This window comes from Argopecten irradians, chromosome 3 (assembly GCF_041381155.1).
Source record: "Argopecten irradians isolate NY chromosome 3, Ai_NY, whole genome shotgun sequence".
In the NCBI taxonomy this organism is placed as follows: Eukaryota; Metazoa; Mollusca; class Bivalvia; order Pectinida; family Pectinidae; genus Argopecten; species Argopecten irradians.
This window is the reverse complement of record NC_091136.1, coordinates 22,241,576-22,266,569: the sequence shown is the minus strand read 5'-3', so window position 1 is coordinate 22,266,569 and position 24,994 is coordinate 22,241,576. Positions and strand designations below refer to the sequence as shown.

The window sequence follows — 24,994 nt, the reverse complement described above, 5'->3', positions numbered from 1 at the left end:
AAAAAATTCTTACATTATGCACTTACATATTCCGCTAAACCTGAGGTTTAGTGGACAAGCATTTACATTGCTTTAGAATCATATTTAACCCCCTCTCCACCCAACTCCTGACCGGCAATAGAACAGATAATCTCCGCTACAGTCAAAGGGAGATAATTTGATTTTGTAACACGAAATTTGAAGACGATGTTGATAGTAGTTTCCACTAGTGCACTCTCATTCAAATTTAACTGTCTTCTACTTTTTTTTTATCTTTTTCATCGGAAATGTACATGAAATATTTTCCTTTTTTGTCTTTTTCGTTTCATAGTTTTTTTTAACATTGAACTAATCAACTTGTTTTCTATTTTTTTTATAAATATGTATATAATTCACTGAACCAGAGATTTAGATAGCTTGACTGAACGAAATATGTAAAATGACAAATAAAACATATAAGCAACTCACTGCGTATCTTATCCCGCATATTGTATTTTCGTAACTTTCCTCGTGAACACGTGTAACCTAACGCTTTTACAAGGTAGACATATAGGTATCGGTGTTTGTTCGTAACTATGCTGGTTAATAACTTTATAGTGTGTATTTATTTTGTAAATGTGTTAAATGATTTTTGATAATTAAATCATCGAAATTGTACACATTGTCTGTTTGAACCAATATGGTATTTTGTACCACGTTTGACGATCGTTTACATTTGATTTACTTTAATTGCCGTCAGTATTTTCAAACCCTCATTTTATGTAATACATATTTTTTTCAACTTGATATTGCTATCAAAAAACACTTTCATAAAAAATCAAAAATGCTGAAATTACGGTAATTAAAATGTCATTGCAATGCATTGTTTGTCTTAGAGAAACCGGATATTTTGACTGTCAACGATCGATCATGACCAACCTCGGATGAGTCGAATACCCTGTATTCCTCGAATTATTGATCTTGTCCCCTGCTGTTCGAGTTATAGGGGTTTTACTGTAGTTAAAAACACAATTTAGGCTATACTGAGCTATATATTACGATGTTTTTCATGCATTGACAAATTTTCTATTTCAATATTGTAATTTTCTCTAAATGTGCCATTCTCTCAAAAGGAATACAATTTGTTCAAAGAAAATTTCAGTTTATTTCTGGTGATGGTATCATCTTACTGTTACAATCTTCCTCATGAAATGCCACCACACCTTTCTTAGGTTTGGTACCAACGCAATTCCTCTTTCGTGCAAGTTCATATGAAATCGATTCAGTTCTATTTTTGTTTGACTGTAGAAGCGTCCTCGAAATTCCCAAGAGCGGGTGTAGAATATTTCAATAATCTGTATTTTTCAGTATTTAATCGGAAATCATTCTAGAAATCGCTTGTTTTGATTTTTTTTTTTCGGAATTGAACAACAAACCATGAGAACGACATATTTAGATATTTTATATGAGCATACATTTTCTAACGTAACTTACTTGTAGATTATACACAGTAGATCGAATACCCGGCAGGACGACGACCATGCATCTGTCAGAAATCTTCCGTCCGTCGTTCAGAGCTACGTATGGTTTTTTTTATTAAACATTTAAGTAAAATGTTATTAACAGAATTCGAGAACACATCTTACTGGGACATTATACCGTCATACATCATTTACAATGGAATTATTTACCGTCACGCAATCAATTTTGCACACACATATATATATATATATATATATATATATTTGTGTGTCTATATTGCATTTATTTATTTTAAACGTGCCTATATACGAACTGTGATAGCTAAGAATTTCCTAGTATTTTAGAAAAACCAGATGCAGAGAAGGCTGGGGCAAAATGCGGGAAGGAAATCTTTGATATAGATCTATTGAGAGAATGGTCCAAATAATCTTCAAATATGTTTGTGAAATATTGCTCTTTTATTTATTTTTTATATGCATTGTAACAACATTTGACATCAATTGGTTTTTACTTCATAATCATTTTAAATAATAATAAGCTACGGGAAAATACGCAAGAGGGAAAAATGTAAAATTACTAATTAAAAATGAATAAATCTTGACTGAAATCTCTTGCGTACCGTTTTATGATCACTGACTAGAAGCATCTGATCGAACACAATATATTAAGTTTTATATAAATCACAAATAAATACATGAAGTTTAACTTTTATGATGGGTACGAGTTCGCCAAATTCCATGGGTACGGGTTCGCCAAACTTGGGTACGGGTTCGCCATGCTTGGGTACGAGTTCGCCAAATGTGGGTACGAGTTTGAATGGGTACGAGATCGCCATAATTCCATGTAGATATGCATATCATATACTAGAGTCCGTATAATATAAATTATGTTCTTGAGAACCAGAAATAAAAACGACCAACATTCAATTGAATTCAATTAAATTTATTTGCATTTTTTGTAGAAGTTGTGTCTGGCGCACATGTGGACGAAGGGAAGTAACTCGAGAATATTCGTGTCTCTCTAGCAGAATCAAACAAACGTTTGTCATTAACGTGTTCGATGAAAGGGTTTTCTAAACCAAGAACTTATCTCTCTTCCTCTCCTGTAGCACCATGGCGGCGAAAGCAGGATCATTTGTCGAAAAACTCGTCCCGCTTCTTAACAGAGGGGCAAATTTAGCTAAAGGTATGTCACACGTGTACAATTGTTATTATTTCATTGAATAATATCGAATTTAGACTCCCTCAAGGGTTAAATCACTCAATTGTTGTGTTGTCAAAGTGGAATCCTAGATGCCGGGAATGTGTATCTTGCCATGTAAAACTTAGCTGTACTGATGCCGGTTGCTGGTTATGACAGATATACATAAAGTTTATGTGTTGATAAAAAATCTGTTTCACGTTATCACCGGTAAACTTTTATTGTGTTATTTTGCTGTAATCTTGGCCTGTTCGATGAATATAGCTTCACCAAAACGAAAAGGGCATTTGAAGGACAATTTCACTGAAAATCTCTCGAAATTCCACATTATGTAGTTTATTCATAGCCTACTTATGTTTTATAATATCTTTGTATTATCATGCATCCAACGTGTAACTTTTGCAAGATATTATCAAAAGCTGTTAAAATGTTTTCTTCACGATTATCTCCCCTAGATAAAAAAGGATATTTATTGGAGAATATAAGGTACCGTATTCGACCCAATGAGCGCTCAGAACGATAGAAAGAAATTTGGAATGTATTTGTACCCTTTCATAAAATTGTTCTACAAAGTAATTCATACATCAATTTGCAAAAGATATACATTTTAAGATAAATTCAGTTTGCATTTAATTCAAAGTAAGTGAATTTGAAGCCTTAAAAATGGAGAGCGGTGCTTAATGCTTATAGGGATGGGTCGCTTATTGAAGCAAAATTGTTAACATAACGAAAACAGGTCCCTTATGAATTTACGACGCTGACCATATAACAAGTCTTGATTCCATAAGCATAAAAAATATGTTGAATTTCATTAAATGCATAACAGGGTTGTAATGCATTTAAAAAGACAATGTTTTAGAGTTTTGTATTAGTGCCAGTATTTCCCAAATTTACCAATTGTGGATTATGCCTGACTGAAAGTTATACTGGTAGTCTGGTAGGATACTGTTATTGTCTTGTTACCACCATTGCATGATACAGCCACACTTTTGGCCTAATTTGAGCTCTGTAATACCCTGTAAGGAGGTTCTGGGTTCTGTGGCCTGAGTTTTTCCTGTTGACATGTGACTGGATGGGATGTGCTTATTCTGTGTTTCTGTTAGCATGCTTCATTGAGATAGCTCTATAGAAAGAATAAGAGTTAGTTACAACTAAGGAGACATAACATATATATGACTGATGACAGTCTTCCAAAACATACAGGCATTCATGTTGTATTTTGAATGCAGGGTCAGTGTTTTTCCTGAGTATTTTGGAAAATTGCCACTCGGTGAAAATTGGGAATATTCAAGCGATAAAGTAGGAATTTGGGAAAATTTTTAACTGTTTTTATGGAAATTTGGGAAAAAGTATTAAGTAGAAATAAACAAGTATGCTTCCTTAAGAACCAGTGTAAGATGTACATACTAAATATGACTTGAAATTTCCATGCATTCATGCTGATTTTTTTGTTTTGTAACACAAAATGTGTGTCAAAGTCACTGATTTGGGAAATTTAGACATAGATTTGGGAAAATAATACAAGAAATACAATTGGGAATGGGCAGAAATTCAGCCCCAAATCTATAGACAGGAAAAACACTGAGGGTGCGGTCATCCTTACTAGCAATAAATGACATTTAGCTGTTAAAAGGATGTGAAGTTAATCACCAATGACCAATGTAACTAAAGTTGTTTCATGTGTCTGTTATGCTCCACAGTTTTCCGCTTCGATGTGATAGTAATCAAATTACAATTACTGTAACATAATTGTCATTAATCTTGCATTATATCTTGCAGCACAACAGCCACGTTTAGAACGGTTTTGGGCTGTTGCTAAAGTGGAGTTAGCTCCCCCAGGTCCAGGTGATATTCCTAAGATTACAACAGGAATCAAACAAGCTGTCAGCATCAACAGAATAGCTAACTTAAGTGTGAAGGTGAGTACCACCTTGTGTTAAAATATGACTGCACTAAAATAAGTACATTTTTTTATGTTTACTATAAATCAAAGGACTCCATAGCTGCTACAACACTAAGGAGTGGAATCTTTAACCCCTATTTTGTATTTGCACATTACAGAGTTATCTGTCCTTGCAGGTAGGTATTGATTGTGACGTCATGTGTTTGCGAGCATAACATCATACTTTTCAGAGATCGGAGAAAATGATGTGAATTGCGTTCACAAAGTGAAACTATTGGCATTGCAATCAATACCTACCCGCAAGGGAACTAACTCTGTAATATGAAAAGATAGAATAATCACCAAATGCTCTGTAGATTAGGCTCTTACTTTGTATCTTAGAACAAGATTTTGCACTATTTGTTTTGCCTCATAACTGTGAACTGAAATCTACGTGTGTTTTTAATGTTAAATGTTGCAGGAAGTGATGCTGAATGCAGCAGTATGTTTTGAAATATTTCTATGTTACGAAATTGGAAGAATCGTAGGTAAACGATCACTGGTTGGATTTGACATAGAGGGAGCCAGCCATTTCCCACCAATTAAGAAGTAAGTGCTGTCTTCATCAAAAGTTCTTTTGAGTATAAAACAATATAAACTCAGTAGTGATCTGTATCCCTCTGACTTGTTCTCCACTTGGAATGAAGGGATACAAATATTAGGTGCTAAGTTGGCTGTTAAGTCAAAGACCCACCCATAGACCATGTACTATATATATCTTTATATAGACTAATATATCTCTTTAAAGACTAATATATCTCTACATACACTAATATATATTAATATATGTCTATATTATTGACTAAGATATATCAATAGACTTATTAGTCTATAGTGGATTTTGACTTACCAGTGTGCTAAGCACCTATAGAAACAAGTACCTCTTCTGTTCTAATGGAAATTAGATCAGTTGGTTTTACTGTGACATGCATGAAAAGTCCGTGGTTGTGACATGTGTGTAGATGTTCAAACTCGCTCGCTGTCCGCCATTACACATTGTGGTCGAACTTCTTGTATGCTGAACCCTGTCCCTTGCTCGTAGAGTAATGCAACTTTTGTCTAGAACTGCTCAAATCGCTCTGACAGTAGTGTGTTTACCTTATTAGGTGAATTGTCTTGCCTAAAAATCATTTTATCACCTTCTCAGTGGTTATGTAGTTTATTTGTGTAACGTACATGACTTTGGCTCGGGTATGGGTACATTGTCTATATTGTACCTGCTTAATCGTATTGATCAACGATTTTATATTTTAATGATATTAATTAAAACACTTAACAATGTCGTGGGATTTGTCAATGTTTTACGTTATATGTTTCATAAGAAATGTAAAATACAATTATGCTATATTTTGCTTCTTGGTTATGTAAAAGAATAAGCCTGAGTGAATTGCCCCTTTAATTTGTTTTTATTTTTATTTTCAGGAGCTAGAAACCTCTACAGCAGCTATAGCTACATAGGATGTGGAAGATTGAGATGACGATGCTGTGTGTTTATATTCTGGTTTCGACCGTAGACTCCTGGCATTCTTTGTCATGAACTCTTAATTATTTTGAAGACTATTTTGGTTGAAATCTGTGATCGAACTTTTGAGTAGCCATTACCTCACATAACAATGAGAAAAGTTTGATGTGAAATATTAAAGTGAAAGGTCTTAACTAGAAATACTTGTGGTTTATTAAATCAATTAGAATTGTCAGTGTGATTCATCTGCCTTTGTCGTCCATCCGACATGCTTAAACATTTCAAAGTTTGAAAAAGGTCCAGCTCTGACCAGAGGTTTGACTGGTCACAATTGGTCCTTATTACAGAGTTTTACTAAAGCCAAGTTTTGGTATTTTTCAATTGGTCAAACTTTGTTAAAAGAAGTATGTAGGACTGTGGTCAAACTTTGTGAACAGAAGTATGTAGGACCGTTGTCAAACTTTGTTAACAGATGTATGTAGGACTGTGGTCAAACTTTGTGAACAGAAGTATGTAGGACCGTTGTCAAACTTTGTTAACAGATGTATGTAGAAACCTGGTCAAACTTTTGTGAACGATGTTTGTAGAACCCTTGTCAAACTTAGTTAACAGAAGTTTGTAGGTCAGTGGTTAAAGTTAGTAAACAGAAGTTTGTAGGTCAGTGGTCAAACTTTGTTAACAGAAATTCGTAGGACTGTGGTCAAACTTTGTTAACGGATGTTTGTAGGACCGTTGGCAGACTTTGTTAAACGAAGTTTGTAGGATAGTGGTCAAACTTTGTCAATAGATGGGTGTAGGACCGTGATCAAACTTTGTTAACAGAAGTTTAGGGCAGAGGAAATGTACTCGTCCGCTCGTCCAGATGAGTGGATTTGGCCATCGGACGATGAAAGTTGACATCAGGCTTATCTGTTGAATGAGTAAAACTTTCTGACACCTAGACTTTAATTATATTGTTTCTCGCTAAATTTATAAAGGCTTAGGGCCTGACTTTCGTAACGGTTTCTATAGAATAGGACGAAGTAATGATAAGGTTTTGCTTTCTGCATCATTCTTGGAAATCCCCTACTTTCCTTTTCAATGCACATGCGCATGTACAGCATTGTAACATGAATAATAGACTGAATTACCTGCCTTAGTACCAATTCTCTCAGCTAGCCACTATGATGTATTTTCGGAGCAAAGCCTAGCGGAGAGTAGAAAAACTATGGCAGGTAATCCAGTCTACATGCATAAATCCGAGGTCTCTTGATTTTATAATGAAGAGGCTAGAGGTGTATCGAATAACAAAACGTCGCAGCAAAATCTGCTTCAGTTTTTTGCGACATTTGCCTCAAAAAAAGCTTACAATAAGATAATGGAAGTTGAAATAAAATATCAACTACATTGGAGAGTATGTTAAAGTGAATAGTCGGGCAAAGAAAACCAGTCTAAATGCGTTCATTGGCCTTCCAAAAGTTCTCACATATTAATACGACGGCCAAGTTCTGCTTACGTTTCCCAGTTCTGACCATTAAAGTAAAGGAAAGTTGAAAGTGAGGCTGCGTGTAAATGTAACCACGGACATAGTCAGCCGGGAGGACGTTTTAGGATTCCTATAATTTAACTTAATTTCTTCGTACGCAGACAGATTTTGGCGAGAGATTTTATTTTTCTATTTCATAAGAAATTATACTGGATACATTCACACCATTTTTACCGACTTTAGCCATCCTTGCCCGACTGTTCACTTTAAAATATCAACCTATAAGAAGAAGTCTTTTATAGAACACATTCACCATGGTCAAACAGATGTTGGAATGAATGTGATTAGACTTTGTTAACAGAAGTATGTAGGACCGTGGTCAAACTTTGTGAACAGAAGTATGTAGGACCGTGGTCAAACTTTGTTAATAGATGTATGTAGGACCGTGCTAAAACTTTGTTAACAGAAGTTTGTAGGACCGTGATCAAAATTTGTTAACAGATGTTCGAAGGAATGTGGTTAGACTTTGTTAACAGAAGTATGTTGAACCGTGGTCAAACGTTGTTAACAGAAGTTTGTAGGACAAATGTGTCTGTACCCTGTGCTATGTACATGTGTCTCTGTACCCTGTGCTATGAACCATGTGTCTCTGTACCCTGTACTATGTACCATGTGTCTCTGTACTCCTGCGTCTCTGTACTCTGTCTCTGTACTCTGTGTTTCTGTACCCTGCGTCTCTGTACAATGTGTCTCTGTACATTGTGTCTCTTAACTTTGTCTCTGTATCTCTGTACTTTGTCTCTGTACTCTGTGTCTGTACCCTGCGTCTCTGTACTTACTCTGTGTCTCTGTACTCTGTCTCTGTACCCTGTGACTCTGTACTCTGTCTCTGTACCCTGTGTCTCTGTACTATGTACCTTGTGCTATATACCCGGTACTATGTACCTTGTGCCTCTATATCCTGAACTATGTACCATGTGTCTCTGTACTGTGTAATCTGTTTCTCTTTACTGTGTACCCTGTGCTTTGAACCATGTGTCTCAATACCAGGTACTATGTATCTTGTGTCTCTATACCCTGAACTATGTACCCTGTGTCTCTGTACTCTGTACCCTGTGTTTTGAACCATGTGTCTCAGTACAAGGTACTATGTAGCCTATGTACCATGTGTCTATGTATCCTTGACTATTTACCCTGTTCTATGTACCCTGTACTTTGTACCGTTTGTCTCTTTACCCTGTACTATGTACCCTGTACCATGTACATGTGTCTGTACCCTGTACCATGTACATGTGTCTCTGTACCCTGTACTATGTACCATGGGTCTCTGTACCCTGTACTATGTACCATGTTTCTCTGTACCCTGTACTATGTACCGTGTTTCTCTGTACCCTGTACTATGTACTTTGTTTCTCTGTACCATCGGTCTCTGTACCATGGGTCTCTGTACCCTGTACTATGTACCATGTGTCTCTTTACCCTGTTCTTTGTACCCTATGTCGCTGTATCCTGTACTATGCCCCCCTGTCAATGTAACCTGTACTATGTACCATGTGTCTCTTTACCCTGTACTATGTACCACGTGTCTCTGTACCCTGTACTATGTACCATGTGTCTCTGTATCCTGTACTATGCCCCCCTGTCAATGTAACCTGTACTATGTACCATGTGTCTCTTTACCCTGTACTATGTACATGTTTCTTTGTACCCTGTAGTATGTACCATGTGTCTCTGTACCCTGTCCTATGTACCATGTTTCTCTGTACCCTGTTCTTTGTACCCTATGTCGCTGTATCCTGTACTATGCCCCCCTGTCAATGTAACCTGTACTATTCCCTGTGTCTCTGTATTATGTACCCTTCGTCTATGTACCCTAAGTCTATGTACCCTAAGTCTCTGTACTCTGTCTCTGTACTTACTCTGTGCCTCTGTACCCTGTGTCTCCCTGTTCTATGTACCCAGTGTCGCTTTATCCTGGTCTATGCCTCCCGTGTCTTTGTACCCTGTACTATGTTACCTGTACTGTGTACCATGTGTCTCTAACCTATTTACCCTAAATCTCTGTACTTATTCTGTGCCTCTGTACCCTCCCTATGTCTCTGCACCCTGTGACTCTGTACCCTGTGTCTCTGCACCCTGTACTATGTCCCCTGTGTCTCTGTATCCTGTACTATGTAGCCAGTATTTTTGTGCCCTGTGTCTCTGTATTATGTACATGTTTCTCTGTATCCTATACTTTGTACCCTGTGTCGCTGTATCCTGTACTATGCCCCCCTGTCAATGTAACCTGTACTATGTACCCTAAGTTTATGTACCCTAAGTCTATGTACCCTAAGTTTATGTACCCTAAGTCTATGTACCCTAAGTCTCTGTACTCTGTCTCTGTACTTACTCTGTGCCTCTGTACCCTGTGTCTCTGTACTCTGTACTCTGTGTCTCTGTACTCTGTCTCTGTACTCTATGCGCTGTACCCTGTGTCTCTGTACTCTGTACCCTGTGTCTCTGTACCCTGTACTATGTGTTCTAAGTCTCTGTTACCCGTGTCTCTAAATCTTTTATCACATCAAGCATATGAACCAAATTATTGTCAAGAAGCAAATGGAAATTCCTGTTAATTTCCGAAAAACGGCAACATCCATGTTGCATTCCTTTACAAAGAGAACAAACTTTTTATCGTGTACTCTGTTTTATTATATAACAAAAAATCATAATGCGATAACTTTCTCACCTATCGGAAATTACTTCCCTTAGTTTCATTAGTGTAACAGGAGGAGTGAACACACACGAAGGGGAGTAACTCTGGTATATCAAACTGTTTGCGTGTCCGGTACAAACAACGAAGTGCGAGATGAAATAAAAGATAATATGTTAAACATTACAAATTGACTGATGAGACGTTGAGAATCGTGATGCTATAATATGTATATCACTGTAACTTGCTTGTTGCTGTTGTTCTACCATACAAAGGGTAAACCAGAGTTATCCCCCCAGCGGAACTCTTATGCTTCGCGCGCTTGGTCCTTCTGCGTGATTTGAAGGTCATGTGGATTCTGTGTTTCTAATGCTTTTCCGAGGACCAATGTAGTATCACTGCAGCTTCAAGATGAATGTGTCGTCTCCAAATCATATGGATGGAGTATGGGAAAGCCCCTCACATCGTTTCAACTTCTTCCGACCTTCTCCGACATGCGGAAGTTAATCTCAATTCCACGCCCTAGGCAATATTAGATCGGACAGAGGTACGCACTTTATTGGAACTGAACGTGAACTAAGCCTACAGGAATCGCCCGAAAGTTTAGAGATGCTCAGTTGCAGCAGTATCTTTCCGGCGATGACTGGCTGTAAAGTCTACATTAGCTACCAGATCAATGGTTGGATAGCCTATGGGAGACATACAAACGTATTTCACATCGTATCACTGGACTTCATAAACATATAAACCGCAAGGTAAATCTAGCAAGGTCTTCAAAAGACGCTGAAAGGTGAAGCACAGACGCATAAAAGTTACGCTGGGGAGATCACTCTGACTTACCTTTTGTAAGGCAGGGCAACAAGCAATAGTTACAATCACAACTGGGATGTGTTGGAGATATGAATCACCTGACGACATCCACTGATTGCTATCAGATAGTACAATGTATCTGTATATATACTTGGTGTGTTATCAATTCACAACAACTCGATAGAGATACTTGTCGTACGGTCCTATCAGCACTTACATGAATTAAGAAGGTTCCGATGTGGCAGCAGCTAAAAGATTGTTAATCTGTACGTTAAAGGGACATGAACCTTAAATACTTTGGTCTGTATGCTTAGATATGGTTTTCAGATGTTTATTGAATATTTTATTACAATGATTGATTATCTAAAACGACAGGAAAACGTGGGGAAAACCTACCTCAAAAATGATAAAAATAGATTGTGCAGTGCATTGTGGGAGGTCACCAAAGTTCAACACTACTATATTATCGTTACAAAATTCGACCGGGCCGGTTAAAAATACAGCAAGATGGAATTTCCATTATAATTATTTTATTTGACACATTTGCACAATAACTGATATATATTAATTAGTAAGGTATCTGACACGTCTTAAATATGTATTTTACTCAAATTTACATGGTTAATTTATGTTCATGTCCCTTTAACATGTGACATAGTATCTAAGCTGTTTCTTTATTTATCCGATGGCATTTTAACGGACCAATTGATGAACTCGACGCAATTATTTTGCATGCTTTGCCTGGTGTTGCACATGATTGTGAACCCGGGACCAGGATGTACCGACCAGAACATTCCGTTAAAGGAAACACGCCACCAGCCTGTCATTATTGCCTGGTTACAGCTGCTCACTGTTTTTTAGTCGGAATTACGGGGTAATATTCATCCATCCGGATCTCGCCGAAGATTCTCTTCATCCCGTACGGCTTTTTCATCCTCTTCTCTTTTGTTATTTCTCCGTCCTCATTTCTACTGAGCAGTGTGAAATAGGAGAATTCGAACGGCTTGGTAACTGTCTTATCAAGTGGCACGTGCTTGAAGTATTTGTTCCGTGCGTCCCTCAGCGCGCGCATGTACACGTTTCGGTGTACGTTCTGATCGACCGAGTATTGGTGCATTGGTACCTGATTCTGCTGATGTTTGTGCTTTCGCCGACCACTTGCATTTTTGCGGACCGGAATTAACGCCACGTCTGGATCATCTTCTAAGCATTCCACGTCGTCTTCGAAATCTACAGATAATTGTCTTTGTATAACGACTGGGTTGTGTATTTTTTTCGGAATCGTTTCCGGTGTTATTATAACATCCGGTTCCGGTTCCTGGTCTATCTGTGCTATCTGCATATTATCCTGTACGTGAATGGCCCCCGAATCGTCGATACGGATAACAGACGGCTTGCAATGAAACGTAGATGAATTCGCGAAGTCAGATGGCTGATTCGCGGCAACCACCACATCAATGGAATCTTCACTCGGTATATCATTCACAATTGAGATAACTTTGGATTTATTGTTGATGTTCCGAAGCGTTTCCTCACGAGTGCGATGACAGTATTGTAGACGAATCAGTCCAGGTCTAGGTATAGCCTGTCCACCAGGACCTTCCGTGTCAAAACTACTGTCCGAGGGAACGGACACGGCCAATTTGGCGTTCCTATGAGAACGGTTTAAGAGTGTGGACGATAATCGTGGAAAACGAATGTTTGTGTCATTATAGAGAACGGGGTGGTCAGTAGAACGCGACAATTCCCGTCTTCGGCGAGACTCTTGATCAAACACGGAAAGAAGTATATTATCACTGTCGAAAAAGCGCTTGGATTGTAGATCGTCAGCATGTCGTATATTGCTCCATCTATCACTTAGATCAGGGACGTCATCGACCGAACAGATGATTGGCTTCCGCCTTGTTGTCTGCACATGTCCAGCTGGCTTATAGAGGCTAAACTGGTGCCGTCGGCGCTCCTGGAAGAAATAAGAGATTTAATTAAACTAAATCTCATGATTGAAGACATATCGGGACAATAGTAAGGTGTTCTAGGTGGCATCACCCTTTCTTACTTAATGGGTAACTTGTAAGTCATTCGCCTTTCACCTAGCCGATCGGGGTTCGATCCGAGGCACGGTGTATCCTCCCACTAAGCCTCCTTAGTACTTGCCCACTTACAATTGAACCATCGAAAGTAATAACATTGGGGTGAGCACCTTCATACCAAACACAGGTCTGTTCATTTTTTACAATTGTCCACCCGTGGCAGTGTCAGTCGGGAAACTGACAATACTATCATTATGTTTTTCTTAAGAAGCACCGTGAGTGCGACGACTATCCAGCGACCGTATCCATAAAGTCTACATATATTTATGCATATGGGACAAAGAAGTAATTCCAACTGAGTGGACAAAAAACAATTGTCAAATGTTCGAGGCGATCTGCCCCTTTATCAAGACAAAGGGGCAGATCGCCTCGAAAATTTGACAATTTCTTTTGTCCTTATGGTTGGAATTACTTCTTTTTCCCATATTTACCATTTGAAGTAATTCGTATCATACAGACTTACGTTTAATGGGATCCCGTGTCATCTGGAAAATCCTGTTGATATTACTTCTTTGACCCTTATATTCATGCATACATATCCCAAATGTTCATAGATCATTTACAGACATTGCCTTTTAGGGTCTAAATTAAAGCTAATTTTGATCTTGATCATGACTCATAAAACGCCCGACAATTGGATAGTTATGGAGGATTGAAACTACTTATAAGATTTCTACAGTGGTAAATTCAGGACATGTGTACTATTGTTCTCCAGATCCCCATGGTACATAAAAATATTAGGTTGTGGTAACGAAAAATATCACAAAGTGCACAACTTCAAAAGGCAACATTATGATATGTATACATTTTGGATTAATGATGGGATATAACTCAATTTTTTTCTGTCCATCCGTCTAAGTTAACCCGGAATTGTCATGTTAGCGTTTGTTTAACATTAATAAAACATCTTTCTGTTTACACGTACCAGGCGTCGTTACCAGATAACTAAACACTTCAACATGTTTACATACACAACGGCACATTAAAAGTCAGCGTACCCATCAAATATCTACATAGGTGCCTTTGATATTACCGTTACAATACCCGTCCGTAATCAAGCAGGAAAACTTTTCATCAAAAACCAATTTACAGCAGATGGGCTGTCGGTCATCTAATACACTACCACCTATAGTGCGGCCTCCACAAAGGCCGAAATCACGATCGAAAGAAACAGTTTAAAATGGAAGATTAAGGCGGTGCATTGTAGTGAAATCAAGCCTCGTCATGTTATATTCGTTGATATTTTGTCGGCATACCAAGAATTTAGCGAAGTTGTGTGAAAACATTTTAGCGCAATCACTATAAATTAATTGATTTTTTAAAAATAGCATTCTAAACTGTGGTACCAAACGATCAACATGAGGATTTGGGGTTTGAGCACATTAAAACCCCGAGATTTGTACGTTTTTTTTCTCTCCTTTTCTACAGAGGAATAAGTATCTGGGCTCGCGGATCATAGCTATCGATTGTGACGTCAAGAATGACGTCGTTTTTTTTAGGAAAACATGGCGTTATACTCACAAACGAATTACATAATAATAAAAACCTGCTCGCAAAAAAAACCAACTTAATATTTCACTATAGCTTACAGAACTAGGAGGTGATATGTGTTTAATAGTATTTGTACTGTGGATGTATACGTTATCCTCCCCATGTACACGTGTAATCGGATTGTTGGGGATGAGTCTTTGGGGGCCAGTGACTGTCGAGTATTGATCATACACTGTCATAACGGACCATGCACTTGTCATAATGAATCGAGATCTGGCTGATAAGGAGGGATAACCAGGTCAACAGTTTACAGAAATACAGGGAAATAGAGAGACCGGGAAGATATAAATGGTCCCGTCAGCCACAGGGATATAATAATTCGTTATAGTCTATATATATCTGGAACCACCATGGAATATTTTTAAACATTTTATGGATCCAAATAAAAATCGTAGAAAATTATGCTCTACATGGTGTATAAGAGCAATCTGGAAAAAAAATCATACTTTTTCTTGGCATCATATAGAGCATGATTTTTACGATACTTTTATGTGGACTACTAAAACGTCTAAAATGGTCTATAGACACTCTGGTGGGTCCAAATACATTATATATATTCTCAGATATTTGTCTCCAGGATCTTCTTCAGAGGGGACGGGCGGAATGGGGCGGATATGACCAACACCATTGTATGCCATTTTCTCATTTCATGACGAGGTATTAGTTACTATTAAATAGAAAAAAGAAAGAAAGAACAAAAGGAAATATAGAAAGACGCCACTGACCTTGTCTTTCTTTTCTATAACCTGCAGCAGGGACATCATATTGACCTGGTTTCTCCATCCGTAAGATTGCATAGTCCCGTGATGGTCGTCATCAAACTCGGGTTAATTCTACATCATTCTGTCTCAGAAACCACCAGCCTGGACAGATTTATGACTTTTATGTAGAAACTGAACTTAACATTTCAATCCACGATTCGACAGGAAGTTTACATTACCGTTGTAATGGTGCTATCTGTAGCATAAGTTGATATGTGGCAATTCCGAATGCCTTTGAGAATCTGCTCCGATAGTTTCACATTGACTGTTTTTGTTGAATTTATGTACATGTTCTTCAATTGAAGAATAACTCCATTATGTATGTGAATCAATTAAAACATCGGTTTCGCTGTAATAAAATACTGGTTCATCTCCCTGAAGTAGTTTGCGCCGAGACTATGAAACATTCCTTTACACTTTGTTAAATATTTACTCTGGTCCTTTGTAAATCAATACATTAGTAACATGTTATCTATATAGTCTATACAAGTCTCCCCCGGGCTCGGTCTTCTACATCTAAACGCTGATAATCATCTGTGTAAACATGGCCCTGACCCAGTCACTAGGCGATGCTGGTCTGGATTGACCCTATGTGACCGGAGGGATGAAGCTGTCCGAAGTCCGTAGTCTTTTTCACGTTACGTACATATACGTCTTGTGAGCGGTCAGTCTGTATTGGAGTCGGCTAGCTATGTGGTATATTAGTGGGGCGGGGCGTTACTACGAGATGCGTGACAGTACCTTCTAACCCCACACCGATTTGTGCGTGTTGGTATACCTGTAACTATAGATTGGACGAGTAGGGCTGATACGACCCCCGAACACTTAACTTACAATTGGCTGCAGATTGGTGTTTCCCTGTTTTGTCATTAGAGGTGTAAACAACTAGATCCCGTACATTAGAGTATAACTGGCTGTTTCTAGGTAGTACAGTATGTTAATATAATGTATACCGCCGTGGTGTCACATTCATCATTACCATACAAGCGATTATAACGCTATTCGAATAGCCACGACATTGACTGGTCGCTGAGTTATCTCCCCCTTTAAAGACGTTGCGAAGACAACGTTTAGGGCACTCCGCCATCCCGCCTTTTCTGTCCTCCTATATCCGATGGGTGCATGCTAGTCCTCCAAATACTACTGGATTTGTTATGTTCAAGGAACTGTTACCGCTACGTTAGCTATTGAGTAAAGTATGGATAGAGAGTTATCTACCCCTGTTTAAATATGTCTATATTTTAAAATAAACTACGGTTGATATTTGACGTCTGTAGGATTTTACCCTATCCCGAACATTCCATATCATGGTTGGAACGCACAACACTCGACGGAATCACAATACAGAGGTCTGTATTTTGAAAGCTGAATGGGAGTTACATAAATATCGACAGTTCCTTATCCGATGCCATAGTAATCCGGCAGACAATGTTCTCATCAGCATATTTCTTAGAATTGTTTGATATTTCGGAATAAGATACCAAAACTTCGGATATAGTAGTTCAAAAATAAAATCTTCGAGCTTCTCCTTAAAAGTAAAGACAAATAAAACATTTTAGTGTAGATGTAATGTTAATACTTACCTTTACTAACACGACATGCTTTATAACACAGGTTCATGTAGCCAGCGATGGACTGTACCTAACAGACTATATAGCGACATTTGATGTTTTAACAGGTTCGGGACTTGCCCGTGTATCTGTTGAGAAACTTTCAATGTGATGGTTTTATATAAAATGGACACGGGCTTGTTAGGTTCGTGGGAATTGTACCTAGCCGACGAGTTCGGCTGTCAGGGAGAGTTGATAAGTGACAAGAGTCTTAACGGACGCCATAGTAATTGGAATTCCGTCGGCTCCATTGTTGCCCCTGACGTGTACCCTCTCCCCTCCGCGCCGAAATGCCCTATCTTATGATTAAGTAGTACATGCATAATTAATTGGCCGGTCAATTATTTCATTTAACGTCAGATTCGCGTGACCATCTAATAGTGCATTGTGCCGTGTTTAAAGTATACCATTATATCAAACAGGAATGTGACTTGGAAACCGCCTGGCACGGACTTAGGTAAGGTACATATAATATCGACTTATAGGTTACACAGGGGCCTGGGAACAGCCTGGCACGGACTTAGGGAAGGTACATATAATATAGACTTATAGGTTACACAGGGGCCTGGGAACAGCCTGGCACGGACTTAGGGAAGGTACATATAATATAGACTTATAGGTTACACAGGGGCCTGGGAACAGCCTGGCACGGACTTAGGGAAGGTACATATAATATCGACTTATAGGTTACACAGGGGCCTGGGAACAGCCTGGCACGGACTTAGGGAAGGAACATATAATATAGACTTATAGGTTACACAGGGGCCTGGGAACAGCCTGGCACGGACTTAGGGAAGGTACATATAATATAGACTAATAGGTTACACAGGGGCCTGGGAACAGCCTGGCACGGACTTAGGGAAGGTACATATAATATAAGACTTATAGGTTACACAGGGGCCTGGGAACAGCCTGGCACGGACTTAGGGAAGGTACATATAATATCGACTTATAGGTTACACAGGGGCCTGGGAACAGCCTGGCACGGAATTAGGGAAGGTATATATAATGTAGACATATAGGTCACACAGGGGAATGGGAACAGCCTGGCACGGACTTATGGAAGGTACATATAATATAGACTTATAGATTACACAGGGGCCTGGGAACAGCCTGGCACGGACTTAGGGAAGGTACTTATAATATCGACTTATAGGTTACACAGGGGCCTTGGAACAGCCTGGCACGGACTTAGGGAAGGTACATATAATATAGACTTATAGGTTACACAGGGGCCCGGGAACAGCCTGGCACGGACTTAGGTAAGGTACATATAATATCGACTTATAGGTTACACAGGGGCCTGGGAACAGCCTGGCACGGACTTAGGGAAGGTACATATAATATAGACTTATAGGTTACACAGGGGCCTGGGAACAGCCTGGCACGGACTTAGGGAAGGTACATATAATATAGACTTATAGGTTACACAGGGGCCTGGGAACAGCCTGGCACGGACTTAGGGAAGGTACATATAATATAGACTTATAGGTTACACAGGGGCCTGGGAACAGCCTGGCACGGACTTAGGGAAGGTATATATAATATAGACTTATAGGTCACACAGGGACCTGGGAACAGCCTGGCATGGACTTAGGGAAGGTACATATAATATAGACTTATAGGTTACACAGGGGTCTGGGATCAGCCTGGCACGGACTTAGGGAAGGTATATATAATATAGACTTATAGGTTACACAGGGGCCTGGGAACAGCCTGGCACGGACTTAGGGAAGGTACATATAATATAGACTTATAGGTTACACAGGGGCATGGGAACAGCCTGGCACGGACTTAGGGAAGGTATATATAATATAGACATATAGGTCACACAGGGACCTGGGAACAGCCTGGCACGGACTTAGGGAAGGTACATATAATATAGACTTATAGGTTACACAGGGGTCTGGGAACAGCCTGGCACGGACTTAGGGAAGGTACATATAATATAGACTTATAGGTTACACAGGGCCGGACACAGGGGCCTGGGAACAGCCTGGCACGGACTTAGGTAAGGTACATATAATATCGACTTATAGGTTACACAGGGGCCTGGGAACAGCCTGGCACGGACTTAGGGAAGGTACATATAATATCGACTTATAGGTTACACAGGGGCCTTGGAACAGCCTGGCACGGACTTAGGGAAGGTACATATAATATAGACTTAAAGGTTACACAGGGTCCTGGGAACAGCCTGGCACGGACTTAGGTAAGGTACATATAATATCGACTTATAGGTTACACAGGGGCCTGGGAACAGCCTGGCACGGACTTAGGGAAGGTACATATAATATAGACTTATAGGTTACATAGGGGCCTGGGAACAGCCTGGCACGGACTTAGGGAAGGTACATATAATATAGACTTATAGGTTACACAGGGACCTGGGAACAGCCTGGCATGGACTTAGGGAAGGTACATATAATATAGACTTATAGGTTACACAGGGGTCTGGGATCAGCCTGGCACGGACTTAGGGAAGGTATATAATATATATTTATAGGGTCTAAGGGGTATACCTAGTATATAGGAGCCACACAGGGGCCAGACAAAAGGTACATAGTAAATAAGTGGTCACACAGGGACCAGACAAAAGGTACATAGTAAATAAGGGGTCACACAGGGACAGGAGGAAAGGTATATAGTATATAGGGGTCACACAGGGACCAGACAAAAAGTACATAGTAAATAAGGGGTCACACAGGGACAGGAGGAAAGGTATATAGTATATAGGGGTCACACAGGGACAGGAGGAAAGGTATATAGTATATAGGGGTCACACAGGGACCAGACAAAAGGTACATAGTAAATAAGGGGTCACACAGGGACAGGAGGAAAGGTATATAGTATATAGGGGTCACACAGGGACCAGACAAAAAGTACATAGTAAATAAGGGGTCACACAGGGACAGGAGGAAAGGTATATAGTATATAGGGGTCACACAGGGACCAGACAAAAAGTACATAGTATATAGGGGTCACACAGGGACCAGAGGAAAGGTACATAGTATATAGGGGTCACAAAGGGGCCAGAGGAAAGGTACATAGTATATAGGGGTCACACAGAGGAAAGGCATGACACTCAAACAGAACAATGGTATATATTTTGAATTTAAGGAGACTTAGCAGAGATACTTCTTGGATGTGAAGTTGTCTATCATTTTTTTACTATTGTCAAAATGCAATAGGCCCAACTAGGTCCCTTGATTCCAGATGCTACTGACTTGGTGTTGGCCTCTTGGTTGGTGAGATGTTGTGTTTTAATAAGACATTTGACTCTGTGAAGGTCATACAGGTCACTTAAATCACACTGCATGAAGAAACAACACAACCCATGTTAATATCTCTAGAGGTCATAGTTCAAATATGACTTGTTTAATGTCATTTAATTGAAAAGTTCACTGTAAAATGAGCAAATCTTTTAATACATTTATATCCAGGTTCAAATTAGATAGTTATCCTATCACTTGCTTTTCAAACTTTTCATTTCAATTTGCTTTAAAGTCAAAATTTCACATGATTTAAAAGCTATAATATAATACTAGTACCAAGAATATTACAGATTCATAATACCACAAAACATATAGTCTCAAATCACATTCTAATCCCTCACACAAACTGGGTCCAGGGGGCTATATAGCTCGTGTGTCTTCATTTAGATACACATAAAACAAACACAAAGTTTAAAGCTAACAAATGTGCCTAATAGAAACACCAGACAGTGCAATGTGCCCAAAGGCACCAACAATAAATATGGTCTCCTTATCTTAAATATCAATATCTTAACAAACAAATGTATAACATTTCAAATAAATAGGCACTTTTTTTCATAATGCTTATACCCCCTCCAACCATTCTGCATCCATATATCTATGAGATAAACATATTTTAATTATATACTATTCATTTTATGCATCTCACATAAATAACAACATTACAAACAAAATGGAAAACAACAGATGACAAAAATGAGAAATAAACTATGAGAATTGTTGCACATTGAATGTATAAATCATGTAAATATAATTTGTTATATATTGTTACTAATAAAGCTGAGTAAATTCTCCATACAGATAACAACACAAATCATTTAGTATGACATCAATACAACAGTATTCAGCAGTGTGGAGGTGTGTACATAGATTATCACAGAACTGTCTTGTATGTCACTTAAATAAATAGGAATGATTTATGTAAACATATCGGTAATACTGTACATATTATGGATGGTTTAGCACATGTGGACGGATTTTAAATTTCACTTTGAAGAATAATAATCCTTTTAAGAGTCTATTGGTCTGTGGATTTCCTTGATCCTTGTGATTGACGCCTTTGACCTTGACCTTGGTTGGCTGGACTTGCTTGTGACCTTTGTGATCCACCTGAAGGTCGTCTGCTACCTGGCTTTGACCTTTGACCTGCCTCGGTCTGGCCAGCAGTTTTGTTAACACTTTCTTTTGAAGCACCTTTTGACATTGTTCCTACTTTGTTTACACTTTCTTTTGATGCTCCTTTTGACATTGTTCCTACTTTGTTTACACTCTCCCTTGAAGCTCCTTTAGACAACTTATCTGACTTATTCACACTTTCCTTTGAAGCAGCCTTGGACAATTTATCCGACTTATTTACACTCTCCTTTGAAGGAGCCTTCGACAGCTTATCTGATTTACTGATGCTTTCCTTTGAAGGAGCCTTAGTAAGCGGCTGTTCATCTTCTGCATTGTCTTTCATACTGTCCTTATCTGACCTTTGACTCTTGACCTCGTTAGGGTCAGGGTATGTTGTCTCATCCTCTATTTCCATCTGTGTGACTGGATCTTCGTGTTCAGATCGTGGTCGACTGCTTTGCTCCGCGACTTCGAGTTCCTGTGATGTACGATGAGATTGTTGCCTTGACCCAGATTTTGAGCCTGGCGTTCTATTGCCTGCATTACTACCTCGTGATGGAGCTGGTGATTTGTTATCTGCTTGTTCCCGTGGAGACCCGAGACCTGACCCCTGTCGGGACCCTAACGACTTGACACTACCTTTGGGTGTAGCCTTGGGACTATTTTTCTCACTCTTTTTGGGTGTGGATTCTGCCGTTCTGGCCGACAGTTTTTCCTCGCTCCTCTGTCCTCCACTTTCTAAATCCTCCTCTTCCTCCTCAACCATCACAGCTTCCTTACGAAGTCCGAGCCCTGCAGGAAGTGGAGGTGCTTTGGGAGTCATTGGTCTGTAGGAGAGTTGTGTCGACTGTTCTGATTGGTCAACATCTGTCGTAGTTTCGTCACCTATCCTGATGTACTCCTCCTCTTCCTCTGATGCCAGCTCGGACTCCTCCTCCATCGTCATCATCTGTGGGGCCCGTGTCAGCATCAGATACGATCGCGACTTCTTCACACCATCCTCCGGGAGGCCTAGAACAGTGATAAAGGTAAAGTCAGATTGGGACAGACAAGACACTCAAGACAGCGTGAGGACAGAAGCTAGACAAGAGTTCGACTCTTAGACAGCATGAGGAAGGACAGATGGAAAGCCAGACAACCATGAGGACAGACGAATATCTATTCAAGTTAACAATAATTCTTATAAAACGCTTTTAACTTATGAGAAATCCTACAGTTTAACTATAGAATACAGTTATAAACAAAACCACAAAGAAACAATTCTAAAAGTATCATTTAATTAAAATGTGATGACATTAAATGAGCTGTCAAAGAATCAGAATGAGTAAATTAGATATAAGTCTGATCTGACTTACCAGGGTCAAGGACGAGCGCGACCCTCGAGAGTCTCCATTGGTCTACTGGTGAGGTACAGTTAAGGTCAAGGGTTGTGGTCAAGACTTGTCGACTCTGGAACACAAACATCAATGTTAGGTCAACATGGTTTATGGTTTGTTCATTGATTAATAAGTAGAATTTTAATTCTTTTAACTGTCGGTCAGCAGGTGGGAATCCTTACCTTATTCATGTAGACTGGACAGGGGTAGATGGTCGACTTGTCCTTTGATGCCAGCTCATTCTTGGTCTTCGGGCGAAGGTAGATACAAGGTATACTGAACAGGGCAGACCTAGAACGCAGAATAAACTGATAAAGAGAACCTCCCACACAGACAATAAAATGACACTCACATCATTTAATATTTCTGTTTTGGCATCAGTTAGATGTTTTTCTATGGCACTAGATCAAGGACTTACATTTTCAGTTACAAATCATCTTTAAACACATAAACACACAAGAGAAGTGATTTTTCGGTAAATTGTAGGGCTTTCTCATTAAAACTTGATAATTGAGCAGTTTATTGCAGAACAAAATGACGTACTTTGCGTCTGTGAGTGAGTCGCTGTCATAACTCCAACTGGCCCCCTGTAGGTTGATCTCCGTTATAAACAAGCCACCCTCGTCTATATCGTAATCCTTTATGTTGATTTCATCCATAACTACACACTCATAGGAAATCTGGAAACAAAATCAACAGATACCAACATCAGGACTACAGTTTATGCTGTGACTTGAGCTAGGATGGGGTTGAACAGAGATAGTTTCCGGGAATGTTGAAAATGCTGCTTTTCATTTTAATATGAACTTACTTGACATTATTTTAACATTTCTATAGAATTTGTATCTACATTGAAATCAGTCTATAGCCATCCTCAGTTCCAGGTGTAAATCACACAGACATTAATTGACCCCTGGATACATAGGCCGAATTCGTTCCAGTATCATGAATAATCATCACTCAAGTCTTTCTCATTAAGTTCCACCAAATGATAAGGTGAAAATCTCATCCAATCAACAAGACCGTTGCTGCAGACTTTAGATGCTTTTAAAGGTGCAGCAATCAATTGTTCAGATGACTTATATGCTTGTTCATTGGTGAGCAAATTTATTGGGACTACAAAAAACATTGCCTATTTACCCACGTGGGATTTCCAGCTGGGACGGGAAATAAGTTGACAACAGAAGAGTTAGCTCCCCTATACTCACATCATCCATGCTACATTTGCTGACGATGGCCTTCTCCTGTAGGTAAGAGGTCAGTAGGGCCAAAGGATTGACCAGACCACCTAGCCACACGCTGGCCAATGATCCATGAGCTATCACAGGATTCTCTCCGAGGCTGTTCTCCTTAAACGTCGGAACCATGCCGTGTTTTACCCAGTTATGTAGCTGTTCGTGGCATTTCTTAGTATCTGTAGATACAGAAAACATAAATATAGCTTTGTCATGGTTTTATTTGTTTTGTTTTTGCCATAAGCATTTCAGTTATCAGTATATTTGTTGTTTTATTGGCAATGACCTTTCTGGGACATTTACAAGTTTGTTTGCTTTACGAGTATACATACTGCAGTTTGAGTATAGAGTACTTACGGTCAAGCCAGGAGAGCAGTGAGTGAGTACAGGGTTGACAGTTGGGATGTACCCAGGACACTGGTACCTGTTCCTCTTGTAGACTGTAGACAGTGGGGAGAAGGACCCAGGCTAGAGCCTCGGGACCGCCCAGTAAGGACGTCTGTAGGTCAGCTATCTGTTGTCTGATGTGACAGAGGGACGAGTTCAACCACAGGCATTCCTGTCAACAGACATAGCCACAGTGTTAAATAGCCATCAGTGGTAAAGCTAAGGCTTCATAAATGGTTCTTGTTTCTTAGTATTCTTTAAACAATTTTGAATAGAAAAAATATAAGATAGCTGATATATGAATGAAAATAAGTTTTTCCTGTGCAAATTGTTACCGATATATTCTTCCGGATGTATGTCCAGCAAGCCTTTTTCTGCCTTAAACAAATAATTTCATTTTTATCAATCTTACAAACAAGAACTGTTTAAGAACAGCAAAGCTTGTCTCTGGCAGTCATTAAAGACCTAAGAGCTTATCATGGGAGTACATTTTTGGGCCCCTTGAATTTTTCAAAATCCGGTGTGACTGCCCATATCCCTGACATGTGTGTACCGACTTTTGTAGACAGAGGTAGCCTTGTT

At 39.2% G+C, this 24,994-nt stretch overlaps 3 protein-coding genes across 12 annotated transcripts in view; 1 reads left to right on the top strand and 2 right to left on the bottom strand.

Moving 5' to 3' along the window:
- The first annotated feature begins 2,466 nt into the window (after positions 1 to 2,466).
- Positions 2,467 to 6,245, top strand: LOC138317867 (ATP synthase subunit g, mitochondrial-like). Its single transcript, XM_069259829.1, has 4 exons — positions 2,467 to 2,625; positions 4,420 to 4,559; positions 5,004 to 5,131; positions 6,005 to 6,245. The coding sequence occupies exons 1-4, from the start codon at positions 2,553 to 2,555 to the stop codon at positions 6,009 to 6,011; spliced, it is 348 nt and encodes a 115-aa protein (XP_069115930.1). The 5' UTR covers positions 2,467 to 2,552; the 3' UTR covers positions 6,012 to 6,245.
- Positions 6,246 to 11,212: 4,967 nt separating this feature from the next.
- Positions 11,213 to 16,237, bottom strand: LOC138317866 (uncharacterized). Its single transcript, XM_069259828.1, has 2 exons — positions 15,378 to 16,237; positions 11,213 to 12,971 (listed from the first exon to the last, which is right to left on the bottom strand). Exons 1-2 carry the CDS (start codon positions 15,447 to 15,449, stop codon positions 11,859 to 11,861), a joined length of 1,185 nt encoding a protein of 394 aa, XP_069115929.1. The 5' UTR covers positions 15,450 to 16,237; the 3' UTR covers positions 11,213 to 11,858.
- A 4,126-nt stretch (positions 16,238 to 20,363) lies between these two features.
- The window catches only part of LOC138317865 (uncharacterized), a 71,492-nt gene continuing 66,861 nt past the window's right edge, over positions 20,364 to 24,994 (bottom strand). For all 10 annotated transcript variants that reach the window (XM_069259817.1, XM_069259818.1, XM_069259822.1 and 7 more), the window contains 6 exons: positions 24,383 to 24,584; positions 23,999 to 24,204; positions 23,334 to 23,470; positions 22,973 to 23,081; positions 22,770 to 22,863; positions 20,364 to 22,425 (listed from right to left, as the gene is read on the bottom strand). In XM_069259817.1, coding sequence (XP_069115918.1) covers positions 21,317 to 22,425; positions 22,770 to 22,863; positions 22,973 to 23,081; positions 23,334 to 23,470; positions 23,999 to 24,204; positions 24,383 to 24,584 — 1,857 coding nt within the window. In that variant the 3' untranslated portion in view covers positions 20,364 to 21,316. The remainder of the gene's footprint in view (positions 22,426 to 22,769; positions 22,864 to 22,972; positions 23,082 to 23,333; positions 23,471 to 23,998; positions 24,205 to 24,382; positions 24,585 to 24,994) is intronic.

Excerpts from the sequence above, each read along its gene's own strand:
- LOC138317866 (XM_069259828.1), bottom strand. The coding sequence starts at position 15,449 with ATGCAATCTTACGGATGGAGAAACCAGGTCAATATGATGTCCCTGCTG. Across the intron at positions 12,972-15,377 it reads TTATAGAAAAGAAAGACAAG|GAGCGCCGACGGCACCAGTT; the intron begins GTCAGTGGCGTC and ends TATTTCTTCCAG.
- LOC138317867 (XM_069259829.1), top strand. The coding sequence starts at position 2,553 with ATGGCGGCGAAAGCAGGATCATTTGTCGAAAAACTCGTCCCGCTTCTT. Across the intron at positions 2,626-4,419 it reads AGGGGCAAATTTAGCTAAAG|CACAACAGCCACGTTTAGAA; the intron begins GTATGTCACACG and ends TATATCTTGCAG. Across the intron at positions 4,560-5,003 it reads TAGCTAACTTAAGTGTGAAG|GAAGTGATGCTGAATGCAGC; the intron begins GTGAGTACCACC and ends TAAATGTTGCAG.